This window comes from Nematostella vectensis, chromosome 5 (genome assembly GCF_932526225.1).
Source record: "Nematostella vectensis chromosome 5, jaNemVect1.1, whole genome shotgun sequence".
Lineage (NCBI taxonomy): Eukaryota > Metazoa > Cnidaria > Anthozoa > Actiniaria > Edwardsiidae > Nematostella > Nematostella vectensis.
Window position 1 is genome coordinate 15,546,207 of NC_064038.1, and position 13,998 is coordinate 15,560,204.

The 13,998-nt window shown below is 41.5% G+C and overlaps 1 protein-coding gene across 4 annotated transcripts; it reads left to right on the top strand.

Moving 5' to 3' along the window:
- The first annotated feature begins 613 nt into the window (after nt 1-613).
- On the top strand, nt 614-10,901 carry LOC5510391 (putative histone-lysine N-methyltransferase PRDM6). 4 transcript variants are annotated; one of them, XM_048727823.1, is made up of 5 exons: nt 614-748; nt 2,034-2,255; nt 5,005-5,402; nt 5,759-6,086; nt 9,201-10,901. In XM_048727823.1, exons 2-5 carry the CDS (start codon nt 2,123-2,125, stop codon nt 10,019-10,021), a joined length of 1,680 nt encoding a protein of 559 aa, XP_048583780.1. In that variant the 5' UTR covers nt 614-748; nt 2,034-2,122; the 3' UTR covers nt 10,022-10,901. The 4 variants fall into 4 exon arrangements, with proteins under 4 accessions (XP_048583780.1, XP_048583781.1, XP_048583779.1 ...); XM_048727824.1 differs by having other exon boundaries at nt 630-748; nt 2,116-2,255; XM_048727822.1 differs by lacking the exon at nt 614-748 and adding an exon at nt 793-968.
- The last annotated feature ends 3,097 nt before the right edge of the window (nt 10,902-13,998 follow it).

Genomic DNA, 13,998 nt, shown 5'->3' on the forward strand with positions numbered 1-13,998 from the left:
ACTAGAAAGCACCGGGCCCTTCCCTTACAAATACACACACTAAAACAACAACGACGCAAAGTTAAAAAAACAATTCTAAATTTATTAAAACCGTAGAGGTGAGCTCCCTTGTGGCTTGGGATATGCTCTTAAATTGCTTTCAAATTTTAAGGAAAGACTGAACGTTGTTATGAGAGTTTTGTTTATAAAAACAGGCTTTAACGTACCAACAGCGACACAGATATAGCCTTATGTGTTGAGAGTGCTAGTCTTGACAGGGCCTTTGTTCTGTTCTAGCTTTTGTTTATGTAGAATTTGTGGTATATATCATGGCTGATTGGCTTTACAATTTCTATACAAATGCATTGAAGAGTATCAAATAAAACTTTGCTGATAAAGAGAAATGAAGTTTGCTGCGCTTTCCGGATGATACTATAACAATAATACTCATTGCAATCGTTATCTCAAAGACAAAACGCTGATCGGCAGTATTCACAATTATATATATTTTGTTATAATCATAGCATTAACAAAATATAGTGTAGTTCCGATCAATCATAAACAAATTTATGCAAAAACACAAGTTTGTTTCTTTGTCCAATCAGAATTAAGAATCGCTCTATAGTTCATTGATTCGCATTCAGCCTTGATTCAAATTACATAACCCTGGCCCCGAGTGCACATTAACATTTAAAGTTCCTTCATCCAAATACTTATGGGGGCTGTAGACTTACTACGGAACGTACGCAGCACCGCGCAGATTTTCCAGGTAAATAAAAGCCAATGTTATTCCTTTCCAGAATGCCCTGGGTACATTCTAGAAAGCCGACGCCCACTGCATCAGACAAAGGGACAAAATCAATGGTTTAATACAACTCGGAGTCATGCTTGGTTTTGAATAGGATCCAGTCTATGTAAGGATAGTTTATTGGGCTGCTGTAGGAAATAAGGTACATGAGGGTCAGTGTTTAAGGGTAGCGATCGCGAAGGTAAGGAGTGCACTATTTACAAGACTAGCGCATTGTCTGCCCGTTTTTCATCAGACATGCACATCCTATAACGTGTTACATGTTATGAAAAGAAAGCTTTTCTATGACTCAACTTTGCAGCTCATTTTCCAACTAAAAGAGCAATATAAACTGCCAATCTCAAACCTTTAATTTATATAATTTCAACACGTCTAGTCTTCCTGTGATTTTTTTTTCTTATGAGCCCCTTTAAATACTTCTGATAATTTGGATAGTCCAAGCTTAAATGACTGAGCTGTTTAGCGGAGCAGAGTATTCTTTCCATTCCTCTTTAATATTGAGACAATATTTTTTGTGTAGTTTCTCTCGTTGATTTACCCAATGGACTTAAAAAAAACAGTGGAACGATATGATATAGTCTTTGATGTTTGTCGCTGTACCCTTCCAAAGTTTAAACTTGCCGCTTTCGAGCTTCATAGATATTGGGGCTAGTGATGATCTAGTTAGACAGAGACTATTAAGCGATTGAATGATTAAAGATTGCATCATTTGAACTTAAATTATTCGGTTTCATATGACTTATCAGCATCAATTTTTGGTTGATAGCCTTCTCATTATTGTTTAAGTTCATATTATGCTTTTTTTGCGTTTCTGACCGATAGGCAGTTATAATTTATAAGCAAAACACAAATAAGTTAATTGTTTTGTCGATATACGTCCTAATTTTCTCTTGAAAGAGGTGTCGCTTTCTTGTGATTTTCTCTCCCAACGAAGTTTACAAAGAGCTTTCCGTTTTCGTTAGAATACAGTATAACACATTTTTACTACACTAAAAAACATTTTTTCAGGAGTTACCTAATGAAAATAACGCTCTTATCCCGCTGACAATCAAAGCAAAGCAGAATAGAAAGATGTGATTTATTGAACTAGAGTTACAATACGCATGTTATGAAGAAAGAATGTAAAAAAATCGCTTGTAACGCAATGAGCCATCAGGCAGTGGCCACCATCCGTGACAGTGCTTTTTAACAATATCACACTCATGCGGGGCGTAATTAAAGTCACGCTTTGTTGTGCTCTCCACAGCACTAGAGCATAGGGACAGCCAAACCATCAAGCTCGTCACCGCTTCAAACTTTGATTTTTGTGCTTATATTGATGGTGGCAGCTCAAGAATGGAGTCGTTCATTGAAGACAAAGTTGCGTTCACACCAAGCCAAGTAATGTCGTGTTTATACGGCCAGACGCCCGTCAGAGGCGTGGAGTTGATGCTTACTCAACAATTGGATCATCACCCAAAGAGTTCAGGTAAGCCACGTCTACACTCGCTCCTAACCTTGGGTGTGCGGGCATGTTTGCATCCTGCTTTAGTACCACACAAGTTCGAGTCCTGGCGCAGAATGTTTTTTTCTGGGTTTGGCGTTTTTTTAAGAACCCTTTTTTGTTTCTTGTTAACTTATTTTATTAAGATCTTATAACAAATTCTTTAATAAAGTGATGCCCCCTTTCCACACTGGCTCTCAAAATAATCAATTCGCAGGTTGCTTTGTTATGGTCATGATTGATTCGCGAAAAGATTACCTAGTCAAACAAAGCATCCCTTCGCCATCGGGCTTACCCAATCAAATAACTGTGATGTTTCCAGCAAATATCGTATCGCAGTTCTGAAACAAAAGTCATTCGTGGAGGGTTCTCTCCCAGATAAACCGTTGTATTTCAAAATAGCAACAATGATCGGCATTCTTAAAGGCTTCAGTATCCTTCTTATGATCCAAGGCTTTAGATGAATGATGGCAAAGTCTGCGTGGTATTTTAGTGCGTTTAAATAAGTGTACAATAATATCGGTACACGATCATGCAAAAATATCGGTATGGCAGCGTATTTTATTATCTTTGACAGTAAAATCGGGATTCTGAATAACCTCTCATTCCCTCCCTCTCCCCTTTCCTTTAGATACATAAAAGAAATCCGCTTCAGGGGCTTATTAAAGTTCTCGTGGTTTTCACTGTCACGTGTATGCCAAAAAGCCACCCTGCATCAGATAATTGCTGGCTGAATCGTGCTGTGCGTCACGAGCACCAAGTGCTATCAACACAATTCCAACAGAAAATCGAGCAATTTTTCTTTGCCGCACAACAAAATCTTGTACTAGGCAAGTTCAAAGATTTTTGCTTTGGTTTTTGTGCCTTATGAAAACTAAAAATATGCTAAAAGTTGTGTGTGGTGTTTCTATTAAGTATTCTTTATCGAAAGCTTGTAAAATTGATTAGATTTTCCAAAATCACATATTTTAACTATAGCGGCATTCCCGCATACTTTCTTGGACTTTTAAAAAGGCTTTTCACGGCGGTGCAAACAGTATCGATTCAATATTAACATATACTCAAAGCTTAACCTTTAAGCATGGGAATTATATCGGTGCACGATCATGCGATAATATGGGTGCATCATCATACGATTTTTGGCCGTTGACTGCACGACAAATTTCACTCGTAAAACTCAACCGTTTCGGAAAACTTTTTTGATTTGTGTTTTTTATACAATGATATTTATGGTTTAATTCAGGTTTGCTTTGTTGCTTGGAATGCAAGTATTCCTAAAGAATATACTCCAGACCATCCCTATATACTTAACAACAGGATTCTAGAGAGGGTTTACCATCACTCCTATCTAGGAGTACTACTCTCAGGGGATTTAAAATGGGATAAACACATCGCACAAATTACATCTAGTGCAAATCAGACCCTTGGGGTCATTAGAAGAAATTTTAGAACAGCCTCGGTAGACTGCAAGTCTAAACTCTATTGCAGTCTAGTTAGACCGAAGCTTGAATATGCAAACTCTGCCTGGTACCCGCATCTCCAAAAGGATAAACACCGCCTTGATATGGTGCAGAGGACTGCAGCCAGAGTTTGCTATAATAATTATTTGAGGGAGCCAGGGGTCGTAACAAACATGCTAAGAGAGCTGGAGTGGCCATCCCTTGAGGGCAGACGGACTCTCTCTCGAATGTCCATGTTCCATCAGGTTGTTTATGGAACTGTGGACATTGAGAGAGAGCCCTTCTTGGTTCCGATGGACCGGCCTTCAAGGAATGGCAACTCCAAGCGCTTCCATAGAACACATTCCAAGTGCAACCAGCATGCAAATAGCTTTTTCCCGTGGTCTATAAAATTTTGGAACAATTTATCAGGTTCAATTACCGACATAAAAGAAAAGGGCAAATTCAAAGAGAAGCTTCAGCAGCATTTAATTGATAATGGCCAGTGGTTCTAGTATTCAAGTTATAAATTAATTAAGTTAAATTATTTAATTGAATTACTTTATTGAAAATTATTTTATAAATTTATTTTACAAATTATGAATATATTGTATAAGTTATGTAAATTATTACAGATCTGTATATTTTTACCTTGTATTTATTTATACTGATGTGATACCGACATGGTTTTATCAGTTAATAAAGTAGATAGATGTAGAGAAGAAAAAGATCCTTATGTCGGAAGTATAAAATACGTGCTTCAAAAGAACAACCTTTAATAGTACTCCATTGTTGTTACTCACTAAGCGTGCCTTATCATCGCGAACCTTCGTTATTGTATTAACAAAAACTGCTCAAAAACTATCACGTAACCTGATCCAAGAGAATGTAAAATATCCCAGTGTTGTTGACATCTAGAGCATTCAGACAGAGCCCTGCAAATTCCGAACACCCCTTTTTACCACAGGTTTGTGATTGGTTGCCTTCAACACAATTGCCGCTGTGTTTCAATAGTCTGCAAACTCTCGCCGAAAATTTCCAACAGTTGTTTTGTTTTGTGTTTTTAATTGGTCAGTGCCTTGCGGAGAGGTGACGTTATTGGAAACCATTTCAATTAAAACGCTAAAACGGAAACCAGTAGGCGATTAAGCTGAGAATTCGCAAGATATTGAAACAGCTTTAATTATTCTTATAATTTTCTTGCTGAAACAATCATGCAACCTTTCTACCAGAATATAACCCTTAAGTTTTTCAAAATTTTGTTGAGTTTATCGCTTTTGCCACGTTTATTTCAGAGATAAAAGAGGTATCAATCAATGATAGAAGACTCAGCAGTGCCCAGTACACCTCGATCCTTCCTTCACCGCCATTATCACCACAGAAAACCCATGCTGGTGACTTTGGTTGTAAAACCCTGTCATCCTCATTCGAAAGAGACAATAATCAACTCGTACTTTTATCTGCATGCACTCAATCAACCAATCAAGAGCAGCGTACAGACAAGCTGTGTAGCCGCGCATTTACGTCATTTCCACCAGGGCTCCAGTTGTGTACCTCCTCGTTACCAGGCCACGTGTTTGGGGTTCGCGCCACCACAGGAATCCCTGCAGGTTTTATTATGGGCCCTTATGAGGGTAATAAAGTGAAGCCTGCGGATGTGAACACGACCGCTGACAGCAGTTACATGTGGGAGGTACGTCGATTGTTTTACTTCTACATCACCATTCGATGGGCATTTTACCATCATCCCTTGAATTTCTAGTCCATAAATTTATCTCTAAATCCTCCAGCGATAACACAAGTCCTCATGGCGATGACTGATGATGAAGTTATGACATATTTCGATATGAGATAATTTGCTGTCTCTAACCAAGATGTCAGCCAAATATTTGGCTAGAATAGGACATTAGTCCAAATACGGAAAATGTCGAATTTTCTGTTACTATCCTTCGTCCAAAAACGCATTGCTTATGCTGTTAGATAATTCCGATCAACCACTGTAAAATGGTAGCATAATTGGCTTTTTCTAATTTCCTTTATATTCCCCAGATATTTGAGAACGGTGTGTTAAGCTTTTTTGTCGACGCCAGCGACGAGTTCACGTCAAACTGGATGCGTTTCGTCCGTAGCGCGCGAAACTCCACCGAGCAGAATCTGTCAGCAATACAGTTCCAGCAGGCCGTGTACTACCGTACCCTTCGCAGGATAGTCCCAGGAGAGGAACTCCTAGTCTGGTACGACAAAAGCTACCCGCAGTATCTTGGGATACCCTTGGCCAGTATTCACGGATTACAGAGGTCGGTGAGTACCTCTGAGATGGATTTGAGGAAAGCGGCAAAACAAGGGCAAGGGTCCAACACCGAGACAGAGTCACGTGGTGAGTAATGACCCCGACCGTCTCCTCAGTCCTCGCCCCACCACCCACCGACCCAACCCCCCCCCTGATACTTGGTTAACTTGGTTAATATCTTATGGATATGTAATCGTCATGATTGTGACTTAACGTGTAAGCACGGGAAGGGACCAAAGAAGTATATGTAGTCTGTATATCGGGTGGATCCCAGTCCCCGGCCGCGCGGTCGTGGCGCGTTTTGATTGGTTGTTGGGATTGGTGGGAATATATCGGGCGGAAGTGACGTCACGGGTGGACTTTGGACTTGGGCCTTTGACGTTTGGACTTTGGAGTGGGGAAGGGAGGGGTGGTGATTGGTCGAAATATATCGGGCGGAAGTGACGTCATAGGTGAGGGTATTATTATGGGCTACTCTTAAAAGAGTACATAAGATGGAAATTTTGAAGCGAAGAACATTGCTGCTTTGTTTGTTGATGATGAGGTGTTTTTGTAACGTAGAGGTCAAAAAAGTAGGTTCTGCCTTAAAGTGCGGTACTTGTGGATTTTTCAAAAGACCAGATAGAGTGTGGCTTTTGTTTCAATCAAAACGAGGCCGAGGCAGTGAGAGAGACTGTCGAGGAGGGAGTTAACGTCACCGATTTTCCAGTGTGTGAACATAACCTCATTTGCCGTGTCGGAGTGAGCCGCGGTCAGTTTTCCAAAGGAGGTGTGTATTTTGCGTGTGACATGAGACCTCCAAACAAGAAATGCGACCGTGGGCGGAGCAGCCGAAGGAAGCAAAGAAGACGAAATCAAGGGCAAGGGCAAAGGCAAGAAGCTCCCTACAACCTGCGTAAACGTAAGCGTCCCAGTTCCCCCACCCATAAATGAAGATGTGGAGGAGGAGGAGGAGGAGGATGTGGAGGAGGAGGAGGAGATGCCGGATGTAGTGGAAGTGATACCGATGGCGAAGAAGCCGAGAAAGTAGTTTTCGTCGAGAGTGACACTAGCGATGAGGAAGAGGAGGAGGGGGAGGATGAGTCCATGGAGTCTTATAACGAACTTGATGAGCCTCAGGTGACTTACGATGTGATTGATACGTATAACGTCATGCATGTCGTGAGTCATTATGTGGAGGCGTTGATCCTAGACCTGATGGCCAAGTGGGATCAAGTACATCGGACATCGCGAGGGAGAAGGAGTGTTTATTCAGCATGCCGGGAACCGTGGCGAAGTGAGCTTGGCAGGCCGGATCAAGGTGGACGGGTAAGCCGAGTCTACCAACACAGTGTATCAGTACCACGTGTGTTTCTACCACGGTTGCACCACGTGTTTCCAACCTCACACTGTCAACCCTTTGACGAACACCACGATGCAAGAGCTTCGCGAGCATACGCGTGCGGTGGAGTTGCGTCTCAAGGCCCAAGGCTACAACTACGAAGAGGTGCGGGAGTGTCAGTTTGACGCGCAACTCAACACGCACAATCGAAAACGTCATCCCACCCCCACCCCCTGAAGGTCACGCTGAACGAGAAGTCTACGAATTGGGGCACAACAGTTACATGCGTAATCTTCGAGAATCGGTCTCTCGCCGAAGCACTCTAACCCCACTAGACTACATCCAGGCCTATCTACGAGCATGCATAGCCTGGACCTACAACGAGTGGGGAGAGTGAAACTGGGAAAGCGATAACCAGTACGATGCCGACCACCCCCCACCACCACCTCCCGTAGGACACGAACTACGACCTATCTACGAACGATTCCATCTCGATTGGCATCCTTTTGATCATGCTCGTCGTCGTCGAAACATCAACAACAACAACGACTACGTGAGTGACGAAAGCAATGATTGGGTTCCTTTTGATCATGCTGGTCGCCGAAACATCAACAACAACAACTACGAGAGTAACGATAGCGATACGAGCATGATCTCAGACCTCGATGGTGAAAGCGATGAAGAAGAAGAAGTCAATCGAGACGCACCCACACCTCCCTCTCCTCGTCTTCTACCAGTCATCCAACTCCACCCTCCAGCTCAGCCCCTATAACAGTCTCTCGATGATTGCTACAGAGTCCTAATAAGAGCTCTAGAACAAGCGCTCCCACTGGTAAATAGCAACCCCCTCTCGGTCAACATCTCCGAACGTATACTGAACGTCATTCGAAGAATGAACCTACGACGATTAAACGATATGCAAACAACCTCACTGGCACCACGTGTCTTTGCTTCTCTACAATCCTTTGCCAACTACCGGTACATGTTGCGACATAGGGAAGAACTATACACTTTTGTACAAGCCGCTGAAGCCGAAAATAACAGGGGTAGCTCATCGCAACCACCACCCTCCCAAAATCAGACTACTACTTCTACTACTACTACCACCACAGGTAACCCAGCACTACCCCAAAAACAGTCTGGTACCACAGGTAACCCAACACCTTCACCAAGTTGTAATGATCTAAGGGTAATCATCCACGTAGAAGGTAGACGCGAACTCGAAGTACCTTCCATTGACTTTTCTAACATTCTATGGAAACGCTAAGAACACTACGATAGATACTGGATAAATAACGTACTTTTTATGGACCCTTGTATCATGTTGTTTCTTTAATGAAATATATTTTACTCTAAATATGGTGTGGACTGTTTACGTCACTTCCAACCCTTATATTTCGACCAATCACCACCCCTCCCCTCCCCACTCCAAAGTCCAAAGATCAAAGGCGCAAGTCCAAAGTACACCCGTGACGTCACTTCCGCCCGATATATTCCCACCAATCACAGCCCGCCATTCCCAACAACCAATCAGAACCCAGCCGGGGGACTGGGATCCACCCGAAATACAGACTACATTTACTACTGACCAGATAACGACGGCGGCGGCAGAAAACAAAAAAAATTGTTCAAAATTCAGTAGGAGCACGTAGACATACGTTCTGTCTGATTAATTGTAGTCTTTTTCCACTGCAAGTGAATTGAACGCCATGCTCGAGCGCATTTCTTTCTATCTGGTTTTCCTCGCCGTCGACGTCGTGTCCTTGCCTCTATTGTCACTAGGGTAGCGGGAGGCTCGTGTTATATCCTCCGCACACCTTCTAAACATGCTTAAGTGGAGCTCCATTTATTGGTTGCACTTCTTTTCCTTCTTTTCCCAGGGTGCGTACACCAGCACGCTTTGCTTGTTCGCAACAGATCACTAGACAGTCAATTCCGCATAACGTCGTTCGATATGTCTCGTTACCCGAGCGAAACTCGAACCGACGTCGTTGTGCCTCCCGAATTTTTGCAGAAGCATTGCAGTTACCGAGGAGTTTCCGATAGCTCTACGAAACATTTTGTAAATGATATTGTCAGCTTCGAGAGACCAGAAAAGCAAGAAGTGTCTTTAGGAAACAGGATCGAAATAAGGACACGGACAGCTTCCGAATGTAGCGGAAACGTTTCGACTACTTCCGACGAGAATCCGAGCCCCTTCGAAGATGACGAAGAGCTAGCGAAGATTGCAGAAGGCAGAGAATCAATAAGAAAAGAGACACCGAACACAAGCCCGACAGAAGAAGTTACATCATGGAAATGTGCTCAGTGTGAAAAGATCTTTCCTCAAAAAATGACCCTGCAAATGCACAAATGCCCCAAGCTGGCAAAGAGGCCGTACCAATGTGGCCACTGCACAGCGGCCTTCGCCAATCCCTCAAACCTCCGAAGTCACGTGGTCAGTCACGTGAACGAAAAGCCATTTAAGTGCGGATTCTGCTCGCGGGCCTTTGCCGGAGCCACCACACTGAACAATCATATTCGTATGCATACCGGACAGAAGCCCTACAGCTGCCAAAAGTGTGGCGTGACGTTTACCCAAGCGGCCTGTCACGCGCGTCACGTGAGGAACAGCAGGGAGTCAGGAGAATGCTCCCCTGTGAAGGCAGTGCCGCTTGAGCTACTCGACCGTGGCATTACTGAAGAAGGACATTTTGATTGAAAGGAGGCAAGACAATCTATACCATGTGTTTTAGGAAACAGCGTAAGGCTTGTCTTTATAAAAAGAAAGTGCCGTAAAAACAACATCAAATATATGATTGAAAAACATCCATACATAACAAATAGTAGTTATAAATTAAACGAGTTTGAGCAAAAAAGGAATTCGCCTTCACAACTTGCATCCGTGTGGCTTAAACAAATAAAGTATAGTTCAAAATAATTTCATCACAAACTTTTTAGCCCTTACTGCGAAGTGCGTCATCCATTCCAAGGTGCGCGATCCACACTTCTCATTTCGCGCCAAAATCAGTTCTACATTTACATATTTTAAGACACAGTATGATGAGATACCCTTCTCTTATTTATGTAAATGAACATATGCTTTCAAAAGCGTAATTGCAAATTCTCCTTCTAAGATCGACCGCTGCTTAGTTATGATTATTTGTGAGATAATAAATAAACCAATTGCAAATTTTACCCATATTTTCTGCATTCAGTTGAAATATCCAACACCCATGTTATCTTTTCGCACTGACAACAATATTATGGGTACACAATATATATTTATAAGAACTTTTTTTATAAGAACGCTAAGCTTCAGATTTCACCATACCGAGGCTCAGATAGCAGGAAAATGTTGTTTTGGTAGTGTGATGTGTTGTAAAATGCGTATTCGGATTGTATTTATAATATCAACCTTAGATACTATTGTACGCTATAAATACAGCCTTCGAAAGAGTGTAGCTTGCCACCGGAAATGATTGGATTTGCCTCGCTGGTTTTTAATTCATCTAATAGATAAAATATATATATCTAATAGATAAAATACCTAAATCAATATCTTTGAAAAAATGTTGTAATAAAATAATGATAACAACGTACGGTTTAATGTTTGTTTCTTGATTTCTCTCTTAGTTCTATCAACGGTCGAGGGTGCCATGTATCAGATTCTGTCTTTTTTTTAGCGTTTTAGGCACAATCCAGCTCATTAATAATACAAACACTTATTAATCCCATGTTAAATATGTCTTTTCTCTTTTTTCCTGTGTGGCCTTTTATTCTTACAAATTTCAAAGAGTCTAAAGCTTAAAATAGTGAAGAGTTTTCAATTAAAAAAAAATGAAACCACTCTCGAAAATTATATATACCTGAAACTACTACCCAGATCAATCTTCGCCCCCTTCACAATTCATATAATTACTTTGTGCAACTTACTAAAACGTGTATACCAGATCGCTCAATTGTTACTGAGTTAGATGCCTCATAATAACGGATGTCCATAGACAATATTTTGAGTTCTAAAAAATATCTCTTCTTAAAAAATATGTTCCAGAGATGAACACGAAGAAGACCTAGGCAACGGTTATGGTTATTGAACAGGCATTCGCTTCAGTGACTTCAATTAATACAATCGTACTACCTTGGCATTCTTGTGTGATTTTGTTGTGAAATCGGTATATAATAGAAGACGTTGTTTTAACAAAACCCCGCTACAAAGGCATTACTTAACAGTCGGAAGCGAAATTTGTAAACCGGACTTTTCCCACGGTCTTGGGTTAAACAACAATAGCTACTAGGAACAGCACCGATTCTAAAACGCTTTGTGCCCTTGACATTCCACACAAATTCCACGATGCCGAGTCAATGGTAGCCTCGTTTGGAGACTCAAAAGTTTGTACTGGCCGGGAGCTGGGGCTTTCTGTGGCGCGTGCGTTTTGCCGGGAAGAATAGTTTTGGCGGGAAACCCAAGGTAATGATCTGTAAAGCTATTACGACGTTTATCACAATGAAACCTTCCAAGTGGAAAACTGATTACCGAAATATAACCTTCGAGCTGCCGATAAGGTTACTTAGATAAAAAATATTGTAATTAAGTAACTTTTATATCAAAATTGATATAAAAGTCGAATTTGATCAGGAACACTTCCCTGGTTTGATTTGCACGTTTTACAAGAATTATTTAAAAAGTAAATATTTCTCGAATGTCTCGCTTTTGCCTTCGATGTAGTTAAATAAGATAACATGCATTGTTGTCGCTGTGAGTTCCCTGTGGAATTTCACTGACAGTTCATCCGGTCCCATGTAAAAAAACGATATTTCGCATATGAAGAAAACGTTGTCGTTTTAATGGACTGGTACAGAGGACTCTTAGTTTCTTTTCATATACTTTCTCTTTTGACCAAAGATGGTCACAGTCACTGTTTTTCTCTTCTGATTACAAGTCATAATGTTTACGAATCACCTGCGGTACGGTAACCTTAAAAATTACAAGAATCATGCACTTTTTTTCCAAATAAGGAATATATTAGTTTCCTTATTATATGAAAGTGACAGCGTTTGGCAAAATCGACAATTTTTGCCTGAATTTTCTTGATATGCATTTAGGAATTTAGCATTATGACGGTACTTGTGCTTAGCTCTTGGCGATTTCTATAACCGTGTATCCCCTGTAATTATTTATTTAAACAATGCTATATATGAATTAACAGGTACACGAGGAGTATGTCTTACTCTTTGGGAAAGAGACCATCGCCTCTACGTCCTTTGTTTACATACGATGATGTGTTTCACTCACTTTACGGTGTAAACTCACTAACACATCACGCGAATTGGGAGCCACGTCTTGAGTCTTTCCAGAGCATCAATTTCACGGCGAGAACTGTAAAATACTTCACGAAGTTACGAGCAGTCCCACGAAGTCACTGATAACAACGGCCCGTAAGTGTTGCTGACTATAACGTGATAGCTATACCATAGTTATATAACTATGGAGTTTCGCCCACAGGCCCACGGCCGCATTAAGAGCCAAGAATGTCTGAATTCTTAAAAAAAGAACCCTATTTACTAAAACTTCCCTGTTTTACCCCATGCAAAATATGTTTAAGAGCATGTTTGAGCTGATTTGGGAAAATGAATGTTCTTACTGTATTGCAAAGAAGAAATTGAGCTTTGCCTTTTCTATAGTCCAAACACCAACCCAGCTAACATGGAACGCCGGGAAGAGCTTTCAGCTTCTAGGAATGTGAGGGAACAAAGCCACAGAATGGCTTTTGCAAAAACATGTCATACAAGTTCTTCAAGCTGTCAAACGGTATTAAAACGATGTTTAAACGCCCGTCAAACAGTCTTTAGACCGTCTTTATACAGCCAACGCTTCCGTGCAAGAAGAAACCTTACAAAGATCTTCAACTGTCCTGAAACATCTGAGCTCTTGTTTGCATCCACAACTGTCTTAAGAAAACTGAGAGACAGCATTCCCGGGATATAGAAACTTACCAATAGATTCCATAACAAAAGCGGTGTCCATGAAAACAGAAGAGAGAAGAGAACGAAAGGAAGTAACCCCTATTATGTCGGGGAATACCGTAAAAGTCACAAGCTTTAAGAGAGCGGTAAACTCCATGAGCTGCGGAAAATGCGACGAGGTGTTCACACAGTGCTCGAGTCTACAGAATCATGTGTGCGCACTCTTTCCTAGCAAGCCATATCAATGCGGTCATTGCCAAGAAAACTTTGCGCTTTCGCACGAGCTGCGCGCGCATGTTGTTATTCATCAATCAAGGAAGCCGTTCAAGTGTGGCTATTGTTCACGCGCGTTTTCTGGTGTCACGACGCTGACCAATCACATTCGCGCACATACCGGGGAGACGCCATTCAAGTGTTTCAAGTGCAATAAGGAGTTTAGCCAGTGCATGAAGCTCCATAAGCATCTGAAAGGATGCGACTTTGTGTAACTTCATTGCGACGGATTGTTAAGATGATGTTTTACAAGAAAAGAATAACGGAGAATAAGAAAGCGGGGATGTCAGGCGGGAAGTCAGCGCTAGAGGAGAGGGAAGTAAATGAAGTGTTGCGTCCCTTCTCCGCTTCTTTCACCTGCAGTCGAGTATGAGAACACCATATAAGACTTGCAAAGGGTTAGGGCTCATATAACTTTTAAGAATATATAATTTTTGTGAAAGACCTTACCTCTAGTCT